The 26,420-nt window shown below is 29.8% G+C and overlaps 1 protein-coding gene across 1 annotated transcript in view; it reads right to left on the bottom strand.

Annotated features, from left to right (window-relative positions):
• Positions 1 to 24,390, bottom strand: part of LOC100197834 (probable E3 ubiquitin-protein ligase HECTD2) — a 47,371-nt gene extending 22,981 nt beyond the window's left edge. Inside the window, exons 1-3 of the mRNA XM_065806047.1 lie at positions 24,168 to 24,390; positions 8,102 to 9,667; positions 7,780 to 7,988 (exon numbers count right to left, since the gene is read on the bottom strand). Coding sequence (XP_065662119.1) covers positions 7,780 to 7,988; positions 8,102 to 9,649 — 1,757 coding nt within the window. The 5' untranslated portion in view covers positions 9,650 to 9,667; positions 24,168 to 24,390. The remainder of the gene's footprint in view (positions 1 to 7,779; positions 7,989 to 8,101; positions 9,668 to 24,167) is intronic.
• Positions 24,391 to 26,420: the final 2,030 nt, after the last annotated feature.

Raw genomic sequence — 26,420 nt, 5'->3', positions numbered from 1 at the left:
CATCAGCATTGGATATAAACCCAAAAGAAATATCTGAGAAAAAGCAAAAGCGCATTAACTGTAATGATTTAGACAAACTTTTAGATGCAATAAAGGAAAAAGTAAAAATCAGTTGAATGAAGAAAAAGTTCAGTTCCTAACATAACTCCTGATAGTTGGTCAATTAAAAAAACTTGCAATGCATTTTCAGTTTCAGACCATCTTGTTTAGAAAGCCAGAAAGCTGAAAAATGAAAAGGGAATACTTGCTAAACCTGAGGCTAAAAAAGGACATCCTTCAGAGGATATTGTTAAGCAGAAAGTCATTGAAATATATGAATCTGATGAATACACTAGACAATGTCCAGGAAAAAAAGACTTTGTTTCTGTGCGTATAAATAATGTTAAAGTTCATAAATAAAAACGCATAATATTAGTTCGTTTAAAAGAACTTCATCTGGAATTTAAGAAGTTATGCCCTGAACACAAAGTTGGATTCAGCAAGTTCTGTGAACTTTAGCCAAAGTGGTGCCTTACTGTTAATAGTAGTGGAAGCCACTCAGTTTGTGTATGTTCTTACCATCAAAATGCTAAGTTGATGTGCTCTGCTCTTCCTAACAGCCATTTAATATATTACAAAGATTTAATGAAAGTATGTGTTTGTAATATAGATAGTCGAAACTGCATGTTTCATCTATGTTCCAACTGCCCTGGTAAAATAAATTTGAAGACTTACTTAGAAAATGTGTTTGAAAATAATGATTTTGATTTTGATGATCAGATCACATATAAACAATGGGTGTCAACTGACCAAACTGCACTTATTACAGTCCAAACAAGCATAGTGAGTTTATTGAAACTTTAAGTGAAATTTTGTATGACCTTTGTCACCACCACTTTATCAAAGAAGCACAGTCTTCCTACTTATCAGTGGCAAAACAAACATTAGACCAATATACCTGCATTATTCTGATGGATTTTGCAGAAAATTATAGTTTTCTTGTGCAAGATGCTATACAAGGGTTTTAATGGCAAGCCGATCAAGCTACCTTACACCCATTTGCTGTTTATTACAAAGATGAAAAAGATCACCTTAAATGTGAATGCTATTGTTTAATTTCTGACCATCTTTGTCATGACTAATAAGCAGTCACAGTATAAAAACTACAAATGTCTAACAAACTTAATTGATCACATTGTAGATCACCAAATAAATGCTGAGCATCACTTCTTTGCTACATCACATGGCAAAAGTTCATGTGATGGAATAGGAGGTACTATAAAAAGAGAAGCAGCAAAAGCTAGTCTACAAGCAGCAATTACAAATCAGATTCTCACACCACAAGATCTGTTTACATGGGCTCAAAAAAATATCAAAGGTGTTAACATATTTTATCTTTCAAGTGATGATATCAATAACCATGAAACAACTTTTAACCTTCAGAAACGATATGAAGGGATGCGCACAGTTCTGGGAACAAGAAGCTATCACTGTTTTGTATCAGATGGAGAGAAATTGTTTTTATGAAGAATCTCTAGTGATACTGTCTATGATGCTTGTGTTAAATGATGTTAATTTGATTAAAAAAATCCTTCAAATTTTCAACCCGGTAAATATATTGCATGCTTTTACGATGAAAAATGGTACGTAGGGCTTGTGGTTGTTATTTGTAATGAAAACCAAGACGTTAATGTGAAGTTTATGCAAAGAAACAAATTAAATTTAAAATGGACAAACGATGCACGATCAAGTCAGTGTTGGGTTCCATTTGACAAGATAATGTGTCAAATAAGTGTTCCATTGATTAAAAGTATAAGTGCTTGTGACTATATTCTTGCTAGTAATGATTATGACAGTATGATGAGTTATATAAATCAGAGATAAGCTAATTAGTTTCATGCATACATACTTTTTCTTTTAACTGATTATCTTACTCTTTGAATGCACTTTTTTACAGCATAGTTTGTATAAAATTTGAGGTATAAATTTTGTATGTGGTAAGTGGTATTTTTTTGTTCTCTTTTTAAAAATATCATCACTCTCAAAAGGCTACAATCATGTCATAAGATAGAGTAGAGGTCTTTAAAATTTTTTGGTGATTGTCTATATATAGAACCTTAACATTAAAAACTTTCATAATTTATTTCAACTGTTTACACTACTTTCTATGCCAGCAAAGTCGATGTAATTTATCATAATTTTTAAAAAAAGTGATTTTTTAATAGGCTGCTGCTTGTGCTAAATTAATTTTTAATGCACAATTTTGATTATTCTAACAAGTGGTGACCCTAAGTACACAAAGGTAACAAAAAAATCCACTTTCTGTAAGTAAGTATTAAACTGTAACAAGTCAAAGTTCAAAAAATATTTATAATGTTGCAATATTTAGCAACTTTAAGGTACAATAACTCAAAAACTATAAAAAATCAGTCAAAAACAACTGCAATAATGGATTATTTGGGTGAAAAACTATTACCCTACAAAATTTAAGGTGATCACCATCTTTATTTAAAAAGTTATGGTTTGTCAAAAATCGAAAAAAAACTGCTGTAAGCTCCTGATACACAAATTTTTCGGATTTTGGTCTTTTTTAATTCAATCATAACTTTTGAACAAATTGGTCAATCAAGCTGAAATTTTCTGGATTGTATTTTTTTCATAAGATCTGTGTGTGGTCAAAATTTAAAGCAAATCTGAGATGGTACCCTGGGGAACTTTCAAAAAAATAGGTGATTTGATATGGAATAACTCTGTTGAAAGATTCAATTAGTATGTAATCTCTTAATAATTGGTATAAAAAATGAAACAAATAAAACAATGTGCAATACTAAAGTGTTTTTTAAAATCATAAAATTATTTTCAGTATATTTATTCTGTCTATATTACTTGTTAGCTTGTCAAAACAAGAAATCTTCGAACTATTTATCTATTTAGTAATGTATAATTAACAACCGGATTTGCATTTTTTTCTTTATACTATAGAGATAAGCAAAACAAGTAAGCAATTGCTGATCAGTATACGCTTTAGTAAATAAATAAATAAATATATATATATATATATATATATATATATATATGTATAAATAAACAAATATAAATATATATACGTAAATAAAAAAATATAAATATATATATATATACATATATATACATATATATACATATATATATATATATATATATATATATATATAATATACATATATATATATATATATATATATATATATATATATATATATATATATATATATATATATATATATATATGTATATATATATACAGAGGTGTACACTAGAACTTTTGGTTGGTGGCCATAAGGGCAAACCAAAAAAAAGCAACTGAAAGTAACCAGTTCATTAATGTTGGTCGCCTGCCAAGATTTTGGGTTGCCTGTCGCATATTCTAATCGTTTTTTTTAGCTCAGTGTAGACAAGAAATAATTAGATAAAATAAATAATTAAAAAAAAAAAAGAGTTAAGTGTAGACTATAAATAATTTGCGTAAATAAAAGTAATATTGTAAACTATTGATAACATTCACTTTTCTACTTTCTGATAAAGCACATGCCAATATATACACCATTAGTTTTTTCACTTGAATTGAAGTATTATTTTATAAAAAAAATAAGCGCTTTTTTTTTCAACAGTAAAGTATTGAAAAATATTTTTAAAAAAATTCAAAGCTTTAAAACCCTCTGCTTTTAAAGTGTTGTAATTATAAAGATCTTATTTGTTACAGGAGCCTGAAAGCTATTGATATTTTGACTGAGTTGTAGTTAAACTTAAATTTAAATCGCATTAAAAACCATTTAAACTAATATAACAAATGTTATTAATATAATCTAAATTTGGTATTTGAAAAAGATTATATTTCCTTATAATTTCAAACCTTTCCCAGGAAACATGTTCAGTTTTTGTCTTTTATGTCCACTCGTGAGTATTTTATTTTAGACAACTTGGTCACAGCCAAGCATCTAAAACAAAATACTGAAAAAACTAAGTTTCAAAAACAAAGAAAGCAAAACTAACAAAATAGGAAATTAAAATAAATTTAAATACAACAAAATTTTAAAAAATTAAAAAACTTAAATAATTTGTGTATTGTTTTTATTTTTATTTCTTTAGAGTGGTTGCTATTTTTAGCAACAAAATTGAATAAGGTAAAAAAAAAACAGTTTTAAGTCGACATTAAAACAAATGATTTTCTTATATCTTATTTGTTTTTTAAAGAGGAAAGCAAAAATATAATTTGCTATCTGTTTGTAAAACATATTTGTATAATTTTAATGTAACAAGTATATATTGTCCATATATGAAAATGTCTATGTAATGCAAGTGTATACTTTTATGTTTAACATTTTTTAATTATTTAATTATATTTATTTTTTTATAAGTATACATACATTTAGCTTATTTCATTAAGGCATTTATTTCATACACTTAATGAATGTGGTTCGAATTCTACCTTTCCCAAATTTCTTTTTCTCTCCCTTTTGGTCTACTATGTTATTGGTGAAATATACTTAAATAATTATTATTAGTAAATGCATAACAATTAATAATAAATATTATTAATAATTGTTCACCAACAGCATAGTAGACCAAACAGGAGGGGCGGGCAGAACTAAATGCACAGACCTGAATGTAAAATGCAACAAGTATCCACAATTACAAAGCACTAAAAAATTGGGGATAAAAAATGTACAGGAATAGAAAGGTAACATGAAACAATTAAGGTTATGTGAAAAATGTGTAGACAAAATGGCCTAATTGGCCATAATTGAAAGAAAAACGATTAAAAAAAGATGAACAGTGGTGGGATTTGAACCATGGATATTCCGTATATGAAATAAACGACATATCTAAATAAGCTAAACGTACATACGCTTTTAAATAAATAAATATAATTATATAATTAAAAAAGTTATACATAAATGTACACACATGCATTACATAAACATTTGCATATAAGGACCGTGACCAAGTTGTCTAAAATAAAATAGGTATGCATGGAGATACAAGACGAAAAACCACAGGCATTTTCTGGGAAGGCTTGAATTAATTTCTTAAAACAATCTTATACTTAACATTATCTTTTGTTTATTTATTACAATTTATTTATTTTAATTTTTACGTATTTAATGTAGTATTTTAAATAAAAACTATAAACAATTTATAGATAGATTTTATTAGTTATCAATAAGATATTTTTAAACGCAATTTATGTTCATAATTGTATTACATCAAAAGATCTTTACACAATATAGAAAAAATAAGAAAAAAAATTTTTTAAATACATTTGTAAAAGAAATTCTCTTAAAAAAATATTTCTTTTTTTTTATGAGAAAAAAAAGAGTTTTTTTTTAGCTTTCTCATATTTTAATCTATGATGGAGAGACTTGTATTTTATGTTTTAGCAGATGATAAGAAAAAAGTTTAAAAAAGAATAGCAAAACTATTTTACATTCCTTTGAAACCAAGTTTTACATCTGAAGCTTTTCTTTTTTTTTTTTTAATTTCAATTCACCTCCCCAAGACCATGAAGGCCACCACAGTCTCAGAGGATACTTTTAGTTGTGGTTACAACTATCTCTCAACTCTATAACTCTGAAATACGAACCTTGATGAACAAGGCCGATGCATGGAGAAACAAGTTGACAGTAGGGTTATGGTTAGGATTATATTTTACTATATTTTTTCTAAACTAAATTTAAATTTATAAAATCTTTTAAAAATTTAAAGCCTTAAATTTTAAAAATTTAACTAAAAAAATATTTTTATGAAATAACTTGTTTCTTTAAAAAATTCACAGTTGCAGTTAAATGGTTTTTTTTATGACCTAATATTTTTTGAAAAATAGTATTTTTGTTTAATTGATAAAACTTCTTAGTTTTTAATTAGAAAGTATTTTTTTAAATACATTTAAATGCTTGTACAATTTTATTATGTTCTAATTAATAATAAAAAATGCCAAATACAAACTTTTGTACTGTGACTTTTGAAATATAGCTTTTTTTATTAATTTGGATGTTACTTTTTTTTTATAGAATTCTTGAATTATTAAAAAAAAAAAAAAAAATATAGAACTGCAGATAAAAATCAATAGTCGACCTTTTGGGGCAACTTTATTGTATCAAAGGATTATTTAGTCACCCTTCACTAAATTTGGTCATCCGGTACTATCAGGCAACCACAAGTGTACACTGATATATATTGCTATTAATAATTACTATAAAATATACAATATATTTTAAAATATGTAGAATTTTAGTAAATAATAACTCAAGGGTGTACCTTCATGGTCATCCGGTGGCATGGGACAACTCATTTTCTCCAGGGGCGACTGAAATTTTCAAAAAAATGCCTGTCAGTAGCCCGGCAGGACAACCAGACAGCTTGTTACTTACAAAAGTGTGTTAATTAATAAAACCATATTTTGATCCATCAAGATTTTATTCCTTGTAATTATTTTAAAGAAAACTTTAAAAAGTATTTAAAGTAATTTAACAATGAGTACACTATGGTGCATTTAATTTCACCAAACTTAATGAAAAGTAGCCGACACGTGATTTAATATTTCAAAGTGCAACTGTACTGTTTTTTTAAACATTATTGTTGCGTTTTAAAGCACATTTCTTCTCAATTTAAAATGACTTTTAAAATTACTTTTTTTTTTATTTCCAAATGCTATTGTATCATTTTTCAAACCTTATAGTTCATTTTGAATCACGTGAATAGGCAGTTTAACCATTAATCACACTGAATCTCTTGTTTTTCATTAGTAAAATAAATTTTTATTTTAACTTTGTCAATTAAAATTAACAAAATAAAAAACATTAAGATGCGCATGAAAAACTATTATTAGAACGCGATTAAGAATGCATATGGAAATTCTTTTTCCTGAAAAAAAAAGTCTTAGTTTAATGAAAAATGTTTGTAACATTAAAAACATAATGTTTTAAACATTCAACTAAATTAAATTTGATTGAAGGTTGAGAGAGAATAATAGAATATTTCTCTATACATAAAACATTTCTTTGCAGTTATGGCTTTCAACATTTTGCTTCATGTAACGAAACCTTTGTTAAGATTGACAAAAAGAAACAAAACGATATTGACTATGACAAAAATGAAAACCCATCTTTAATTAATTTTATTAATAAATTAATTAATTTACTTTTAAATAAACCGTTTTTTATTAGACATAATTTTGTAGTCATACTTTCTTTCATAATTTTTTTCTTCAGTATTTTCACCCCAGAAAAAAACAAAAAAAAACTTTAACACTGGACTACTGATTACCATTGCAAATGACTCAAATGAGAAATAAAAACTGTTTTAATCACCCACAGGGTAACCGGGAAAAAACCGGAGGGTACACCACTGTAATTAATCCAGTTTTGCTAAGGAAAGCCATTATGACACAAATGGCTTTACTTAAGTCACAACTAAATTTACTTAGGTGAGACTTATGAAGCACCTGAGGTAGTTTAGAGGATATATATTTATTTTATTTTTATGCAAATGCGATTATTTTAATGTTAAACTTTCTTTATCTGTTTTCCTGTCTCTTTATTTTTAATGAACAGGGTAATTTAAGATAAAGTTATAAAGTTTTGATATTTTTATTATTTATAACTATGATATGAAACATACAAACTATAAAAATAAAATAATTGAATAATTATAGAAAATAAAGTCAAAATAAATTCCTTTTAATAATGTTGAATAATGTGAAAAAATTTATTTCTGAAGAAAAGAACATAAAACGATCTGTTTAAGATTATTTAAAACTACCTGGCAATCCATGAAGTATATTCATACTTAAAATCTAGTTTTGATGTCAACTCAGGACAATAGAATGAGGACTTTGGAATGCGTGAATAATGGTCTCCTTTAAATATATTGGCTTTATACAACAGTTGCAAAGTAAGACACAAAGCAGACAAGCTTTCTTTGCTGACATTAGAAACCAATATTTCGTTAACTAAAACAGACTTAAAACCCTAAAAAAGATTTAAATCTTTATCAAAAAAAAAAGATTGTTTAGCATTACTTGTATGTAAATTATACAGTGAATTTGAATTAATAAAAACAACAATTAATAAAAATAACAAACTTGAATAATGAACTCAAACTTTGTTTTACAAAGTTCATAAAAATAAAGCAGCAAGACATCTTGACAATCTTTCGATAACTCTGAAATGATTGATGAAATTTCATAAACAACTGGTTGATAGTCAAATATATTTGGAATGTATAATATAATAACAAGTGGCTTTAAATCTTGTACTTTTAGCAAACAACCTTTTCTTGATAGCAGCATGACAGTAACTGCATCAATTAAAATAGTAAATAAAGCCCTAGAATTTTTTACTTTGTTTAGATCATTAAACATAGACTCAACATCTTCACATTTAATATCAAGCCCAGCACTTTTAGATCTTTCATGAGAAAAGCTTATCCCTAATGCATCCCAAGAAGAAAAAACAGTTCGAAGTGTATTTATAAGAAATGATTCATCTCTGCATTCATAGTAGTTTGAAAGGACTGTGTTAAACATGTCTAATGTAAGATGAGTAAGTGAGTATCCATCTGATAAAAGTTCCCCGTCTTGTTTTTGAAAAGAAATATTGTCAAACATTTCATGCTGTTGAAACTCTGCAGCTACACTAGACTCAAATATTTCTATCTCTCTAAAATTTTCATTCTTATTATCGAGGGTATTGTCAGGAAATATGTGTAATGTTGGTTTAGGCAAAGTATGGCTGTCAGACACTTCAGAACCTCCAACCAAAAAATCTGTACATTTAATGTCATTTCCAGTACTTTTCCAAATATTACTTAAGCTTGATGAAACTGTATTAGTAATAACATTAAGATTGTTTCTAATTAAAGTTGCAAAGGTTTGCAGAGATTTCATGCTTTCTACTGAATGTCTTCTATCTAACTTTTTACCAGAAGAAGTTAAAGGACATGGAAGAAACAAACTTCTAAAAGGTGAAGTTGAATAAAAAGAATAAAGAAAAGGAACAAAATTTCCTGATGTACTTTTGTTATCTTTTTCCTTTGTGTTGTTCCTAAAAATGTCTGTGTCAATTAATTTGGCTCTTTGATTAGACTTTTCTTTTATACATAGATATTGATCTTTATATCCAGAAAGTTCAATACTGATAAGTGCAGCCATAGCAGGTTTTAGATTAAGGCATGTATCAGATGACTTACAAAATTTATTTCGACATAATGTATTAGAACAACCAACAGTTAACTGATAAAAATACTTTTGAACATAGGCAGTAAATAAAGCTTTTTCTTTTGCAAAAGCAGAATTAGGCTTATCATAGGCCTTTTTGGTAAGCGCTTGCGTCAGTGAAAGATTTGGGTTATTTAATGCATAAAAATTACTTGCACTTAATGATCGATGTTTTTCTTTTAAAAATTCAATTCGAAGATTATTGAGGCTATGAGCACGCTCTTTATAACAGCAATCTGGTGTCAACTTAGAGTTTAGATCTTGCTTTTTGGTAGCTTTCAACAGTTCTGATGGCTCCTTTAGATAAGATGATTCATTTTTTTTATAACATTCTTTTGAACTATTATGAGTGCGCAAACATGGATTTTGAGGCGGACGACATATTGGGCTGTAAATTGGAAAAGTATCACACATTGAAATTTTCTTTTAGTCCTGAAATAGATAATTATAACACTGTGATTTTTTGTGTGTGTGTGTGTGTGTGTGTGTGTGTGTGTGTGTGTGTGTGTGTGTGTGTGTGTGTGTGTGTGTGTGTGTGTGTGTGTGTGTGTGTCTATATATATATATATATATATATATATATATATATATATATATATATATATATATATATATATATATATATATATATATATATATATATATATATATATATATATATCAGGGACGAACCCAGACCTGTTTTAGTGCTGCTGGAGCAGTATGGGTGTCTAAAAATTATTTTATCATTTAACTTTTTTTTTGCTCTTTTATTTAAAATAGAATAAAAAATTTTGGTTTTAAATGCAGTATAGTATAAATAATTTTCAGTTTATTTCAGCTACTTAATTTTTTCTTCAGGACGATAAAATGAATTAAAATTGCAATTGCTTTTTCCAGGTAATTATGTGACGTAGCTGTCCTTTGGTTACTAACTGAATGTTTTAAAAAAACAAATGTCATTACGAAACTTAATTTTCGAAACTTGTTGCAAAATTTTATAACAATGGAATGTATAAAAAGTTTGATTTTTTGAAAGATAAAACAATTTTAAAATTACTATTCATAGTAAAATTTGTTTGTTGGCAATAGAAGTAAACTGCTTTTGATAATAAATGGACAAAAAAAAAATTTTCAAAGGCTCATTCATTCAAAAACACGCAAACTTAATTTTTGAATGAATTAGCTTTTGATCTTTAGCTTTCTATTTTAGTTAACATGAAGAAAACGAAAAAACAAAATGTAAACTTTTTCCGAAAGTTTGGTTTCTTTTCCATATCCTTTTTGACTAATAATAAAAATAACGATTACAATAATTTAATGAAAAATTTTTTAAAATTTAGTTATTTTTAAATGTTTAAAAATGTTTACAAGGTTTAAAAAAATTGATAGTAAGTGTAACTTATTTATTAAACGTAATTTTTTTTAAATTATACTTAATGAATAAAAAAATAGAATATATTTTTAAAATATATTATGTTTTTTATTCAAAAAACTATACCATTTTAATAAATTATGTTAATCATAATTATCTCTTCTTTAATTATCTTTAATATAAAAGGCGCCTTACAATCACATTAAAAATTATTAACCTTTAGAAAAAGTTAAATGAGCAGATTTGCTAATATTCAATTCAAAATTTTAAAATTAAAATAATAGTTCAAATAGTTATTTAAATGTAGAACATAAACTATTTTGTTAATTTTACAAATATTACGCCATTTAATATATGTGTATTATGTAATGTAAATAATGATTAAAAATTGTTTAAAGTATTTAAACATTTAATTACTAATTATTTAAAACATTAATAACTACTAATATTAAATTTACTAAAATACATTTAATAAATGTTTAAAATACTCTAATCAATTTCCAATAATTATTTACAAATAGTTGGTTTAATTCTTAAGTAAAATAGTTTTCTTATCGAAACTATTGCATTCAAAGAAATGCCTTTAAATCAACTCCTTATCTTCGGATAAAACTAAACAAGATAAACAAAAATGATTAAAATGATGATTAAAAATCATCGTCACAGCACTGCTTTTAACTAGGGGAGATGGGAAGCGGAAATCTTAAGAACATCACCCCCCCCCCCCCCCACTAACATTGCCGAAAAACTCTGAAGCACAAACCTCTACGAACAAGGCCGCTGCGCAGAGAAACAAGTTACTTAACTTGTTTCTCTGTGCAGCAGAACTTGAAACTGCGGTACTTCCAGGAAGGTGGGTATCCTTAAAGAAATATAATTCAATTTATCAAAAAATTTATTAAAAGTTTTTTTCTCTCACCTTTTATTACAAAACAATTTGAACAAAAAAATTGAATAAAAACCTCAACTTAAAACCATTTGAATAAAAAATTAATTGTACCTAAATTATTAATAGTATGCTAGATTAAGAAGCAATAAATTAGAAAAACGTGTTTTCTAATGTTTTTTTGCTTTGATCTTACTAGTTTGGTCTATAGATATAGTAGTTTAAAGTTTTATGACAATAATGTTTTGATTTAATTATTAGAAGGATTTTTATGTTATTAATGTTTTTTTGTGGTGCTGTATAAAACAGCACCACAAAATTTTTCAAGTCATTTCCATTTTAGGTTCACTATATATCTGTGAGTGTTTAGATAAGTACTGTACAATTGGTATGCAGGTTCTGAAGCAACTTTACAAAGCATGTTTTGCAGCAAAAAAGCAGAAGAGAAAAAAATCTGTAAACAGAATTCCTTAAATACAAGGAGTAGGAGATAACTCATGTTGAAGATATTAGTTTTATAGAAAGAACATCAAAAGAAAAATGCTAAACAGTTGTCAGACCTTATAACATAGCACTTAGGTGTTACTAAGCCTTCACTTACTTGCACTCTTACCTCTTTAACAATCAGAGAGTTAGTAAACTAACTCTATCTTAGACTTACCAATAGGTACTAAACTATTTTATCTTGTCTGTTTACTAACTCTCCTATTTTGTCTGATAGGATAGTAGTAACTCTTTGTTCTAATATAGTTAAAAAACAAGAAAACATTCAACAGAGGACTTTAAAACATTAAAATGAGTCAGAATAACATAAAGATGGGAGAAAATTATAAACCATTAATGTATAAAAAAAAAGCTAGACAAATAAGAGTTTTTTAGAGTATGAAGGGATAGATACAGTGAAAAAGATTCAACTTTGTTCTAGGAAATGACAAGCAAGAATGAGTTTTAGTTAATAGAACAAAATAAATAGCTCATTAGAGCAGCAACCATGATAGTATTTGTGGAAACAAAAAAGAAATACTATCTTTATGATAATGGGAGAGCAGCTCAAGCTTGACAAGTAGAGCGGGTCCAACTGCATTTGTAATTCATTTTTGGACCATGCAAAGAAGAGAAAGAACTTTGTTAACAAATAGCAAGAACAACAAAGAGAGGCCACTTTATAGAAACAACAAAGAGAAACCACCATATATCAAATCAGTTGCAAAATTAGCATCTGCTAAGGTTGCATCACTTTATCGAGCTCGTCACTTTCTTACTTCAGATTCTATTCTCTATCTCTATAAACCTCAAATCTGGCCTTGTATGGAATACTGTTGCCATATCTGGGGCGGTTCTTCTGATGATGCCCTTTCTCTTTTAGGCTAGGTGCAAAAATACATTGTAAACATAGTTGGAACTGCTCTTGCAGCCAACCTCTAACCATTATCACATTGTCGTAATGTTGCTTCTCTTTCTCTTTTCTACAAATACTATAATGGGCACTGCTCTAAAGAGCTAGCTTCTTGTGCCATCTACTAAAACTCTTTCTCGTGTTACTCGTCATTCAATTAAGTTTCATCCTTTTTCTGTGACTGTTCCTAAGTGCTCCAAAAACGCTTATTTGTCTATTTTTTTTCCTCGAACATCAGTTCTTTGGAATTCGCATCCTTCATCTTGCTTTCCTGATTCATATAATTTGCAATCTTTCAAGTTGTCCTTCAATCGTTATCTTGCTCTACAATCTTCATCTTTTCTCTTTCAGTAACTTCCAACTTTAATTAGTGGCTGCTTGCAGCCTTGTTGGAAGCGAAGATGTTTAAAAAAAAAAGTGTTGCCATTCATCAAAATAAAAATATTAAAAATATTGTTATAATTGCTAGCAATAAATAATTAAGTTTTGTTTGACTTAAAACTTAAAATGCATTGCAAGCCCCAAGCTGCTACAGAAGAGAGATCAGATTTAAGAGCTGCATGTTTTAAGCAATCAAAAAGCAATGACTTTTTGTCAAGACTAGAGTATATAGTTGTGTTATCAGCAAAAAGCCTTCTTTTTAGATGAAAAATTGTTGAAAAATTGTTCGTGACCACGAAGATTATTAATATGGATGATATAATAAATGAAGAAGTTGGTCTTCAACGATGAATTTAATACTGTAGTTAAAAAAGAATGAACAAATAAGTTAAAAACTTTGCCCAATATAACATATAAAGGCTAGGAGAAGTCTAAAATACCAGATTTTATCATAAGCCTTTGATATTTCAAGAGCAATAGCCCTTGCCAAGCCATTCTTTGTCATATTGATCTAATCAATGATAGAACCTCATTGTTATAGTAGTTAACAAGTCAGCCATAAAATAAGAGGATCAAAATCCATGTTGATTTTCAGAAAGTAAGTTGTTAGACTAATTATATAAGAAGTTTGTTTAAGATTTAAAAATCTTGTTAATAATTAAATAAGGGATAAACAGATTCTATCTGTTATCTTAAGGGGAAAACAGATTCTATCTGCTGACCAGCCTCGCACCCCTTCCTCATCTATTAGGCTGGCGTAGATGTATTTTTAATACATTGTTTCCAGTTTAGGATGTTAAATGCTGGATCTTCTTGATTCAAGGCGTGGGTTTTGCTTGTGTCTCTGTTTCTATGACTAGGCAACTCACTCTATTGTCTCCTAATGAGGGTACAGCTCTAAAACTCAGTTTTATGGTTCTGAGGCTGGCTGGTAGTCAGGTTTCCCAAACTCTGTGGTAGCTCTCAGAGAGGCTAATTCCATCAACAGCTGAAAAATATCAGAGTACTAACAGTGCCATGTTGCGCATGGATAGTGTCCCAGTTTGTACTTTGGTGTGCATTGACTGCACTCTTTTCAATGTTATTTCTGATCAAATTGACTGAGCCCTCTCTCTTTATCCATCAGCCAATATTGTATATACATTGTTGTTGGTGACTTTAATGCTCATCACACTAAATGGCTTGGCTCTAGAGTCAGTGACTCTGCAGGCATTAAAGCCCTTAACTTTTGCCTTTCTCTAGCTCAAATAAGTCAACTTTCCAACTCCCTTTCCAGACAACCCGAATCATTTACCTTCTCTACTTGACTGATGTCTTGTTTCTGATGCTAGTCAGTGCTCAGTTTCTCCACATTCAACCTTAGGTGCTTCTGATTGCGGTTTGATCTCTCTAAATCTATTATCTCATTCTTCTTCATCACCCCCCTATCATGATACATCTTACAACTACCTTAAAGCTGACTAGGACTCTTTCCATGATTTTCTTTGTAATGGTCCTTGGATAGAAATCTTTCATCTTCCTGTTGACAAATGTGCTTCTTACATAACTTCGTAGATTCAGGCTCGCATGGAATCTTTTATTCCCTTTTGACAATTCCAGGTCAAGCCTTGCTCTTCTGCATGGTTTTCCTCACATTGTGCTGCTTCAAATTCCAATCGAAACCATTATTTTCATATCTATCAGCAAAACAATTCTCCAGAAAACAGAAGTCTGTTTATTAGAATCTATCTAGAAACCATTGTAAAAAGGCTTTGTCTAACGCCAAAGCCCGCTAATCTCAGGTCATTAAACCTCATATTTCATCACAAAAATTAGACTCTCGTGACTTCTGGAGAATCTTTAATAATATCACTAATAAGGGCAAACCTGTAATTTCACCTCTTTTGTATGGTTTAGACTTTGTCACCTCACCTAAAGACAAAGCTGAATTGTTTGCTAAAAGCTTTTCATCAATATCATCTCTTGATTCCAATATTTGCGTTCTACCCGATATAGCCATCTAACAGGTTGATCCATTACTTGACATTTGTATCACTCCAGCTTCTATATCTAAAGTGATTTCCTACTTAGACTCTTCTACAGCTTGTGGCCCAGACAAAATACCTGTTATAGTCTTGCAGAAGTGGTCTCCGGAGTTGTCATCTATACTTTCAAAACTATTCAGCAAGTGCTTATCACAGTCTTGTTTTTCAGCATGCTGGAAAGCGGCATCTGTTATCCCTATTTTCAAAAATTCTGGAGAGCGATCTGATTTGTCTAACTACCGTCCCATTAGTCTTCTTCCTATCAAAAGCAAGGTTTTCGAATCTTTAATTAACAAACACTTAATCTCTCATCTTGAATCTAATAACTTACTTTCTGATCATCAATATGGATTTTGATCTTCTTGTTCTACAGATGATGTGCTAACAGTAATTTTATTGTGCATTAGATAAAGGTGGAGATGTTAAGGCCATCGCTCTTGATATTTCTAAAGCATTTGATAAAGTTTGGCATGCTGGTCTTCTCCATAAGTTTTTTTCTTACGGTGTATCTGGTAACATCTTTAAGATTATTATATCCTTCCTTTCCAATTGTAGTATAAAAGTTGTCCTCGATGGACAGCACTCTTCTTCATATCCTGTAACTTCAGGGGCTCCTCAAGGTTTAATCCTTCGCCTTATACTCTTTTTAAGTTACATTAACGATCTTCCAGATATTCTCACATCTAAGGTGGCATTGTTTGCTGATGATACTACCATTTATTCTTGTCGTGATGAGAAACCAACACTCTCTGATTGCTTGGAGAGGGCATTTGAGCTTGAAAAGGATCTCACTTCTGCTACAGCATGGGGCTCACAGTGTCTGGTGAACTTTAATTCAGATAAAACTCAATTTTTTTCAACCAATCGTTAACGGAATATTTTGATCTTCCTATATTCATGAAAGGTTATGTACTCAATAAGTCATCTACCTTTCACCTTCTAGGATAAACTTTTACTTCCGATCTTTCTTGGAAATTGTATATCAAATCCATTGCAAAATTAGCATCTGCTAAGGTTGCTTCTCTTTATCGTGCTTGACACTTTCTTACTCCGGATTCTATTCTCTATAAATCTCAAATCTGTCCTTGTCTGGAATACTGTTGCCATATCTGGGGCGGAACTTCTAATGATGCCCATTCTCTTTTTGACAAGGTGCTAAAACGCATTGTAAACATAGTTGGACCTGCTCTTGTAGTCAACCTTCAACCGATATCACATCATCGTAATGTTGCTTCTCTTTCTCTCTTTTACAAATACTATAATGTATTATAGAGAGTTAGCATCTCTAGAGAGTTAGCATCTCTTGTGCCATCTACTAAAATTCATTCTTGTGTTACTCATCATTCAAATAAGTCTCATCCTTTTTTTTGTGACTGTTCTTAAGTGCTCCAAAAACTCCTATTCCTCTAGTTTTATTTTCACGAACATCAGTTCTTTGGAATTCGCTTCCTTCATCTTGCTTTCCTGATTTATATAATTTGCAATCTTTTAAGTCGTCTGTCAATTGTTATATTGCTCTATAATCTTCATCTTTTCTCTTCCAATAACTTCCAACTCTAATTAGTGGTTGCTTGCAGCTTTGTTAAAAGGGAGGATGTTTAAAAAAAAAATTTTTTTTGCTGAGAAGACTAAAGGTAATACAAGTCAAGCCTCATTCTTCTCCATGGTTTTCCTCTCACTGTGCTGCTGAAATTTCCAATCATAACCATTACTTTCATAATATTAGCAATACAATTCTCTAAAAAACAGGCATCTGTTTACTACTGCTAAAAACCATTGTAAAAAGGTTTTGTCTAACGCCAAAGACCTTATGTCACAAAATCTCATACTTCATTTCAAAAAATTAGGCTCACATGACTTCTGAAGAATCTTTAACAGTATTTAAAACAAAGGTAAATCTGTGATTATACCTCTCTTGTATGGTTCAGATTTTTCCACCTCACCTAAAGACAAACCTGAACTTCTTATCAATTTTATTTCTTGATTTCACTAGTCCTGTTTTACCAGCTGACAAACAGGTTGATCCATTGCCTGACCTTCATATCGCTCCATCTTCTGTATCTAAAGTTCATCTTTTCTCTTCCAGTTACTTCCAACTTTAATAGTGGTTGCTTACAGCCATGTTGGAAGTGAAGACGTTGAAAAAAAAAATACACGGAGGGGTCAGAGTTTTCTTCGAAGTTTTTTTAAAAATTGGAAATATAGATATCATTATCCAGCAGCTAGGAAAATATTCACTTAAGCAGTTTCACTTAAGCAGTTGTTAAATAGTTTAGTAAGTATTGACAAGATTTAATTATTTCAATTAGAGGAAATTCTTTGCAAATAATTATGCCTCATCCTTGGGAAAAGTAATAAGATCAGACTTTGTTAATACCACTGTTGAAGATTTCCAATGTTTCTATTACATAACTTCTGAGATAAAATACAAGATTTATAAAACTAAGAACCATCAAGCTTAGCATCAAACAGAACTTTTTTTTTAAATTATCAGGGGAAAAAACATCAGCCCAAAAACCAATATAAAGAAAATTATGAAAACAATTCCAGTCAGTTTTAAGGTAGAGGTAAAAAGCGTGACAATAGGGTGAATCTCAAGGATGAGGGTATGGGATAAAAGTTTTAGTGAAATCATAGCATGGTCTAAACTAACCAAAAACAAACAAGGAGAAACCGAGCACAAGCTAGTTACTAAGTAAATTATCTGAATAAGAGATGAGGAGAAAGGACTCAGTCAATTTGAACCAAAATAACATCAAAAAGAGTGCAGTGATGAAAATAAAGAGAACAATAAAAAACAAAGAGAAGAGCAATTGAAAAGAAAAGAGCTTCTGAATGAAAAAAATTGGAGTTTTTGCAAATCAAGGAATAATAACAATAAACACTGATTCAAAGACAAAACAACTTAACTCAAACTAGTCTCACAAAGAGCAAATAAGTCTGTTGAATTTTGCAAGAGGTAATATCCATCAGACTGTTGAAAAAAGATTATGAATATTCATAATCTTTGAATTCAAAAGATAGATGGAAACAATTTGATGCTTATTTATGTTTAACATTTTTAGGTACTTTAGTCACACTTTAAGTTATTAAAGGACTTTATTCAATCATAGATAGGGCATGGCATCCTAAGAAAAAGACCAAACCAGTTACCTCAGTCCTGCTAATTAACCAAATAACAAAAGTCATAACAAAAAGAATTTTATATAGCCTCAACAAGGCTCATCAAAAACACTAAGAGGAACACCATCCATGCAAAACACAGCACTGTTAATACTCTGATTTTAGACCTGTATTCTCATCAGGAGATAACAAGATGAGGTGCATAGCCACTATCAAGGAGACACAAGAAAAAACCCATGAGTCATGAAGGGGTGGAGATGCAGAGATCTTGCTAACGAAGGAGTTTAAAGATAGGCAACAGATCTCTTTTGCTTACCCTTAAAGTCTTTTTTTTAGGAAGCCTTCTACAATGCAGTATCTGGGTGAGATTAACATCTGCAACTGATTTATTTTAAGTTAACTTGTGTATATCTGTAGATCTTAATATTGATAGGTACTATCCTTTAATTCGCTAAGACTCTATTTGTCACATGCTTAGCTTGGGCATATACTTACACATCAATTTACCTATTTTTCAAGATATCACCTCTTCACTATATCACCATTCTCTTTGTTCTTTATCATTCTCTTTCTTTTCAAGACTGCACTCTTTCAGATGTAATTTCTAATCAAATTGATCATGCCCTTTCTCTTTACCCCTCTGCAAACATTGTTGTTATTGGCAACTTTAATGCTCATCACACTGAATGGTTTGGCTCTAAGACCACTGACCCGGCTGTAACTAAAGCCTATAACTTCTACATTTCTTAATCTCTTACTCAGATAATTAACTTTGTGAATCATTTTACAGACAACCTCAATCCCTTACCTTTACTCCATGATTTGTGTTTTGTCTATAATCCCTAGATTGTGTTCAGTTTCTCTTTATGAAAAATCCATTAGGTGGTTCTGACCATGCAATGATCTCTATAAATCTTTTATCTTGTACATTTTTTTTGGACTCACCTCATCATTGTACTACTTACTACTACCCTAAAGCTGACTTGGATTCTTTTTGTGATTTTCTTTGTGATAGTCCTTGGGCTGATGCCTTTCCTCTCTCAGCTGATAAATGCAGCTCCTACTTAATCTCCTGGATTCAGGCAGGAATGGAAGCTTTTATTCCTTCTTATCAGTTCCTCAACAAGCCTCATTCTACTCCATGGTTTTCAACTTCTTGTGCAGCTGCTATATCTAATTGTAATCATTTCTTTCATCTTTTTAAAAAGAACAACTCTTGAGAATAGATGGCTATTTATTATTGCAAGAAATCAATGTAAAAAGGTGCTGTCAGATGCTAAGCTCCATTATTCTCAGTTTACTAAATCTTGTATCTTATCTTAGAAGTTAGGCTCTAGAGACTTTTGGAAATTTGACTCTTAAATCTTATGGCCATAGTATTTCTTCCATTCCAATTTAACAGGTTAACAGGTCTAACCCATTGTTAGACATTCAAACCACTCCAGCTTCCATTGCTAAAGTCATTTATAGTCAATTAAACTCTTCTATGGCTTGTTGTCCAGACAACAATCCAGCCATAGTTATACAGAAATTTTCTGGAGCAAATTTCTGTAAAACTATTTAATTTCCTATTTAATAAGTGTTTGACTGACTCTCATTTTCCTACCTGCTGGAAAATGGCATCTGTGGTTTTAATTTTTAAAAAACTCTGGAGACAATTCTGACCCTTTAACTATCATCTGATCAGTCTTCTATTTGTTGTTAACAAGGTCTTTGAGTCTTTGACCAACAAATTTCTAACATCTTATCTTGAGTCTAATAATTTACAGTTAGACAATCAATATGGTTTTTGATCCTCTCTGCTAACTGCTGTGACTGAAAGATTTTATCGTGCGTTAGATGAAGGCAGCGAGGCTAGGGCTATTGCTCTCAACATATCTAAAGCTTACGACAAAGTTTGGCATGCTGATCTTCTCCATAAGCTTGCTTCTAATGGTGTATCCAAGTAAGTTTTTGAGATTATTAAATTATTTTTTATTAACCGGCTTATTAAATTCATCCTCAAAAGCCAACACTCTTCTTCATTTTTAGTTCTGGGGTTCCCCATAGGTTCTATCCTGGTCCTGTTTTATTTCCTATTTGCCATAATGATCTTCTTGACATTCTTACATCTAAAGTGGCTCTATTCGTTGATGACTAAACTTTATACTCCTGTGTTGACAAATGTCTTTTTTTTTTTAATCGCTCAGAACAGGCAGTTAATCTTGAATCTGATCTCACTTCTGTAACAGATTGGGGCTTGCAGTGGCTTGTGAATTTTAACTCCAATAAAACTCAGTTATTTACTGCAAACAACTATTGCAAAACCATCAACATTCCTATGTTGATGAATGACAACCCTCTCACTAAGCCCTCTTTTATACATCTTCTTGGATTATCATTCACTACTGACTAGGGTGGTCCTTAATTTTTAAAGAACGTTTTTTGAATAGGGCACCCTTGAATTGTGTTTATAAGCATACAAACAAAATTCACAAAAAAACTCAGCTATATCTGAAAACAATTAAATGTCCCTACCATATATATTAGTTAAGTATCTTGTGGGGTTCCGTGGCTACTAGTTGTTATGCTGGTGAACTCTTTTACTACACACCATACTGCCTGCATAATTTATCAATATGATGTTATACATTTACTGTTAGGTTTGCCAGAATACATTTCACCAGCTGTCAGCCATAACAAATAATAATTCATTAACCTGAATTAATACCTAGTATTAATTACTGACTCTCTCAGGGAGAATTCCATGACCTGGTAGATACCGGAACAAAAGTAAGTGTTTTCTTTGTTGTTGTTTATTGCTTAAATGTGAATTTGCCTAATTACATTGATTTAATAATAAGTTATCATAAAACAGACAGAATGACAGATTTGCTGTGCGGAAATCCATTTTTAATTATTAATTACTATAAAGTGCCTTAGTGCCATAATAATATTATTATAAACTTAACTATTCATTTATGCAAAGAATTATGTATTTTATTTATTGGCGCTATACCTTATTAAAGTTTTAGTAATGTTACTGTTGTTTTTCTATAAACAAGTAATTAAAAGATATGAAAAGTCGCAAGTTCAAGACCTTAACTTGATTTCATTGGTATATGTAGCATATAATGTGGAGCATATTCTATAACATAAAAATTGACAGTGAGATTATAGTTCTATAGTTTTGGTAGAAACTATAATTAATGAGAACAATTAAACTGGATGGTAACAAATACAATTTATTATTTCAAAGGAGTTAGCCAACACTAGCTGTGGGACTTCGAAACCAACTACAAGACAAGAAACTGAGTAGTGGCTAATAGGCCTAATGTCTGAGAGAGAAAAAAAACGTCTGATGGTCAGTACCTTCCAAACAGTAGGCAATGAACACCCTTTGAAGAGGATAACTGTTAATCCAACACTGGGGAGCTCCAAGAACAATTATCTCTAGTTCCATCAACTAAAACTCACCATTCTTGACTTGTCATTCAACTAAGTTTCATTCTTTTACTGTATCTGCCCCTGCATGCTCTAAAAACTTTTACTCATCTAGTTGTTTTCCTTGCACTTCAACCCTTTGTTTATTAAAGATGAATTGCAATACAATATTTATTGCTATCATATTACAGAATTACAATAGTTGTAAACAACTATGTGCATAAAAATAACAATGGAACATTTATTTTGAAGTTACCAAACTTACTACAAGATTTGTGGTTGCATATGGTAAGAGTTAACTTTTTCTAGACTTTGTTTAGAAATGCAAACTCTTCAAGGCAGCATACATAGGGAAACATAGGCAGCATACATAACAACATAGGGAAGGTTGTACAGGATAACATGTTCCTATTAGCAGGGTGATCATGATAATCCTGAACCTGATCTGAAAACCTGTTTATAACAGGATATGATATTCTTATATAATAAGTTGGATAATAAATTTAAAAAACTTTAGTATATAATTTTATAATAGTTCAACTTGAAAATGGTAGTTTCATGTTATTATAAGATCATATTAGTTTTTTGTAATGCTTTTAAAAAAAAAAACTAAAATTAAATCAAAAATATTTTATTGAAATCAAAATATTTTAACTACTTTTGAAATGTTTAGATCTATGAAGTGTAAGAACCTTTGGGACCACAAAACAACACACTTTGCTTTCTCTGATAAGACTAATTAAAGATTATTAGGTCCTAATTAACAAAACTAGACCTTATTTAATTTAGTCAACCTATAGATGGTTGAAGAAGTTTATTAAATTAAGCTCAGAGCTGCATGTCAGCACCAGGAAGTCAGATTTAAACACATGTCAGAGAAAAGAAAGAGTATACTTTTTTCCATTTTGTCATCTGTTGATAAAAGTTTCTAAAAACTTATGTTTTCCATAAGTTTTTAGAAACTTTTACAATATATTTGATATTTATATATTTATATATATTTTAACAGGTCTATTATAAAGCTAATAAAACAACATATTACAAAAGTTTTAAGTTGCTTTAGGTACCACCTTTGAATAGAATTTAAACTAATAAAAATTAAAAATTGGAACCACAGATTTCAAATTGGTGTAATTGATAAAAAGGAAAAAAAAAAGAAAAGTTAACAAAAAAGAAAAAGATGCATTTAAGTCACTTACTGTCATAATGTAAATTCAATGTAATTCCATTCTGGATGCTGGGTTATTTAATAATAGAACATGGTATTTAATAATAGAACATGGTGTGAATTTGAATTTTTCTGAAATTGCGTTAGATAAAAAAAATGATCTATTTAACAAATTTGGCAAAATGCAAGATGACAATCAGTATAATTTTATATGGTGCTTTAAAGTTTGCAACAAGTTATCTTACAACAGCTGCATTAATAACATTGATAAAAGAATGTCATAAATCACCAATAATAAAGGTAAAATTTAAGTTTTCTTAAGAAAAATTTGGTAGAAAAAAAAAGGAAGCTTTAAATTTGAATTCAAAGTACTAAAGGTTGTTAGAAAAGATTAAAAATCAACTACATCACTTATGAAGATCTTATTATTGTTGCTTTAACCAAAAAAAAAAGCATCAGCTAATATTTATAGAATGTGGTAACATTACAAAACTACTTGTATTACTATATTTATTTTTTTGTTTTTTATTTTATGGTATTTCCATGAAAAATAATACTGCTAATGTTTCATCAGAACATAATAATATTCAGGGCTTATTTAGCCATGGTATTACAGTTGTCCAAGTTAATGTACACATGCAAATAATGGTTTAGTTGTTAAACTCTAACAATCCTAATTTTTGATGTAGCTTCTGATATTCCAACTGGTTCTTGATACTTTGTATAGTTCTTGTAGTTTTGCACTGACTCTTTTTATTAGGAATTTTGTACTGCTGCTGCTTACATGTAGTAAATATGTTTATCAATCTTTACTACAACAGTTTAATTGTAAAAAAAGTTTTAACATAAAATAGAACCATTGTTTTATGTTAATTTCTACGCAATTACTTTAGAGTAATTGTATAGAAATCAGTAATTGTATAGACTCTATACTAGACAATTTATAGAGTGCTACTTTTTCATCAAAACCTAAAATATAAAATTTATAATTATATTAGTTTAAAAAATACATTTAAAAACGTTGCGTTGCATAGCCATCTAGCACATATCTAAGTTACGTTAATTTTAACTTTAGTGTTAAGTTGTCAAGATAGTAACTTGTATCAACCGTTTTATGAATATCCCTAACATTTATCAAAGCTTTCATACATAAATAATCAATAAAAAATCAAGTTACCTGATATTATACTAAATATAAATATTCGATGTTATTATAGTCACATAATATAAACAAATTATTCAGCATAAAATGAAAATAAAACTAAAAGCGCACGCTGAAAATAAACTAAACTTTAACGTTTGTTTTATTTATTTAATTTTTGTAGTCGTTTTTAATTTACTTTTATTTTTAATTACTTTTGTAATTGTCTCATTATTAGTGAACTTTTTTTAGTTAAATTGTTTTCATTTCACCGCCGTAGAGTTTATTTAAGCTAGGAAATTAAATATTTACGTAATATAATCGTAGGAAATCAAATGCAGTGACGTAGTTGTCGTAGTTTTTATCTTTTCTTTTTACTTTTTTAACTAAACAATTTCCCAAGACTGCAAGCAAACACATACCAAGTTGGGAGTTTACGTAAAATAAAGAAGAGAGTTTAGGAAGAAGAAAATGATTAACAGAAGACTTAAAAAACTGCATATGTATGAGTTGGGAAAACATGATGACGGAAGAGAATTCCAAAGCACTGACGCACTCTGACTTAAGACAACAACAATAGTAATAAACCTTTAACAACTTACTTGTAGAGCAAAGAGCGGTCGACAGAAGTTTTGAAAAGTTGTAAGTGGTATGAGTCAGGATAACATGAAAACAAGAGAGAGTTCTAAAGGGTTGAAGTGCGGTGAAAAAAGCTAGACGAACAAAAGTTTTAACATAAATATTCTCCCATCTAATGTGGCATTGTTTGCTGATGATACTGCCGTTTATTCTTGTCGTGATAAGAAACCAACACTTTCTGATTGCTTGGAGGGGGCATTTGAGCTTGAAAAGGATCTTTCTTCTGCTAGAGCATTGGACTCACAGTGGCTGGTGAACTTTAATACAAATAAAACTCAATTTTTTTCTGCCAACCATTATCGCAATAATTTAGATCTTCCTATATTTATGAACGGTGATGTACTCGATGAATCATCTACTCTTCGTCTTCTAGGATTAACTCTTACTTCAAATCTTTCTTGGAAACCATATATCAAATCAGTTGCAAAATTAGCATCTGCTAAGGTTGCATCTCTTTATCGAGCTCGTCACTTTCTTACTTTGGATTCTATTCTCTATTTCTATAAATCTCAAATCCGGCCTTGTATGGAATACTGTTGCCATATCTGGGGCGGATCTTCTAATGATGCCCATTCTCTTTTAGACAAGGTGCAAAAACGCATTGTTAACATAGTTGGACCTGCTCTTGCAGCCAACCTCCAACCATTATCACATCGTCGTAATGCTGTTTCTCTTTCTCTTTTCTACAAATACTATAATGGGCACTAGAGCTAGCGTCTCTTGTGCCATCAACTAAAATTCATTCTCGTGTTACTCGTCATTCAATCAAGTCTCATCCTTTTTCTGTGATTGTTCCTAAGTGCACCAAAAACACTTATTCGTCTAGTTATTTTCCTCGAACATCAGCACTTTGGAATTCGCTTCTTTCATCTTGCTTTCCTGATTCATATAATTTGCAATCCTGGTGGTAGCAGGGGAAAAACACTTTATTTTTCAAAAAATTAAGATAATTAAAAATATTTTATTTTAATGGTATATACTATTAAAAAAAAAAGCAATTAACACTAATTGCATAAAAAATTTCATGACGTCATTAATTATACACGTCATAAACAGATTTTTGACTTATTTTGATATGTTTATTCCAACAAGGATAACTTAGCGAAAAATAATCAGAATCTCTTGAAATTTTAAAATTACAATCTTTATTAGTAATACAATGTTCTGAGCCAGAAAAAAATAATTATTTTTCAATCGCGCCAGGTTCACAGTCAAACTTTAAATTTCATATAAAAGAAATATATTTTTATGTAAAAGTCATATTGCTAGCCTTGTTTTTATAAAATTTTAAATAGTAATCCGCTCAGAACACTCTAAATAGAACTAGGTAACACCATAAAAAATTTCAGCTTATCAGCTTTGCACAATTAAAAATTATCCTTGTTGAGAGACCACAAACAAGGCAAAAAATTAAAGTCAAAGAAAAACCTAATCAAAAAATCAAATAAAAGAAAACAAGACATTAAAACTCAAAAAATGTTTTTATGAATGATGTTTTTAAAACTGCAACTGCAGTTTTAAAAACATCATTCCCTATGTATACTCTTTTTGGGCACCGTGTCCATATCAAATTGTTCAAGGACTCATTGAGATTCTGTGTCTCACTGTGTAAACATTTTGTCAAAAGTTCATCACTACCAAGACCTCTGT

The sequence above is a fragment of the Hydra vulgaris genome, chromosome 09 (assembly GCF_038396675.1).
Source record: "Hydra vulgaris chromosome 09, alternate assembly HydraT2T_AEP".
NCBI lineage: Eukaryota > Metazoa > Cnidaria > Hydrozoa > Anthoathecata > Hydridae > Hydra > Hydra vulgaris.
This window is presented reverse-complemented; position numbering and strand designations above follow the sequence as displayed.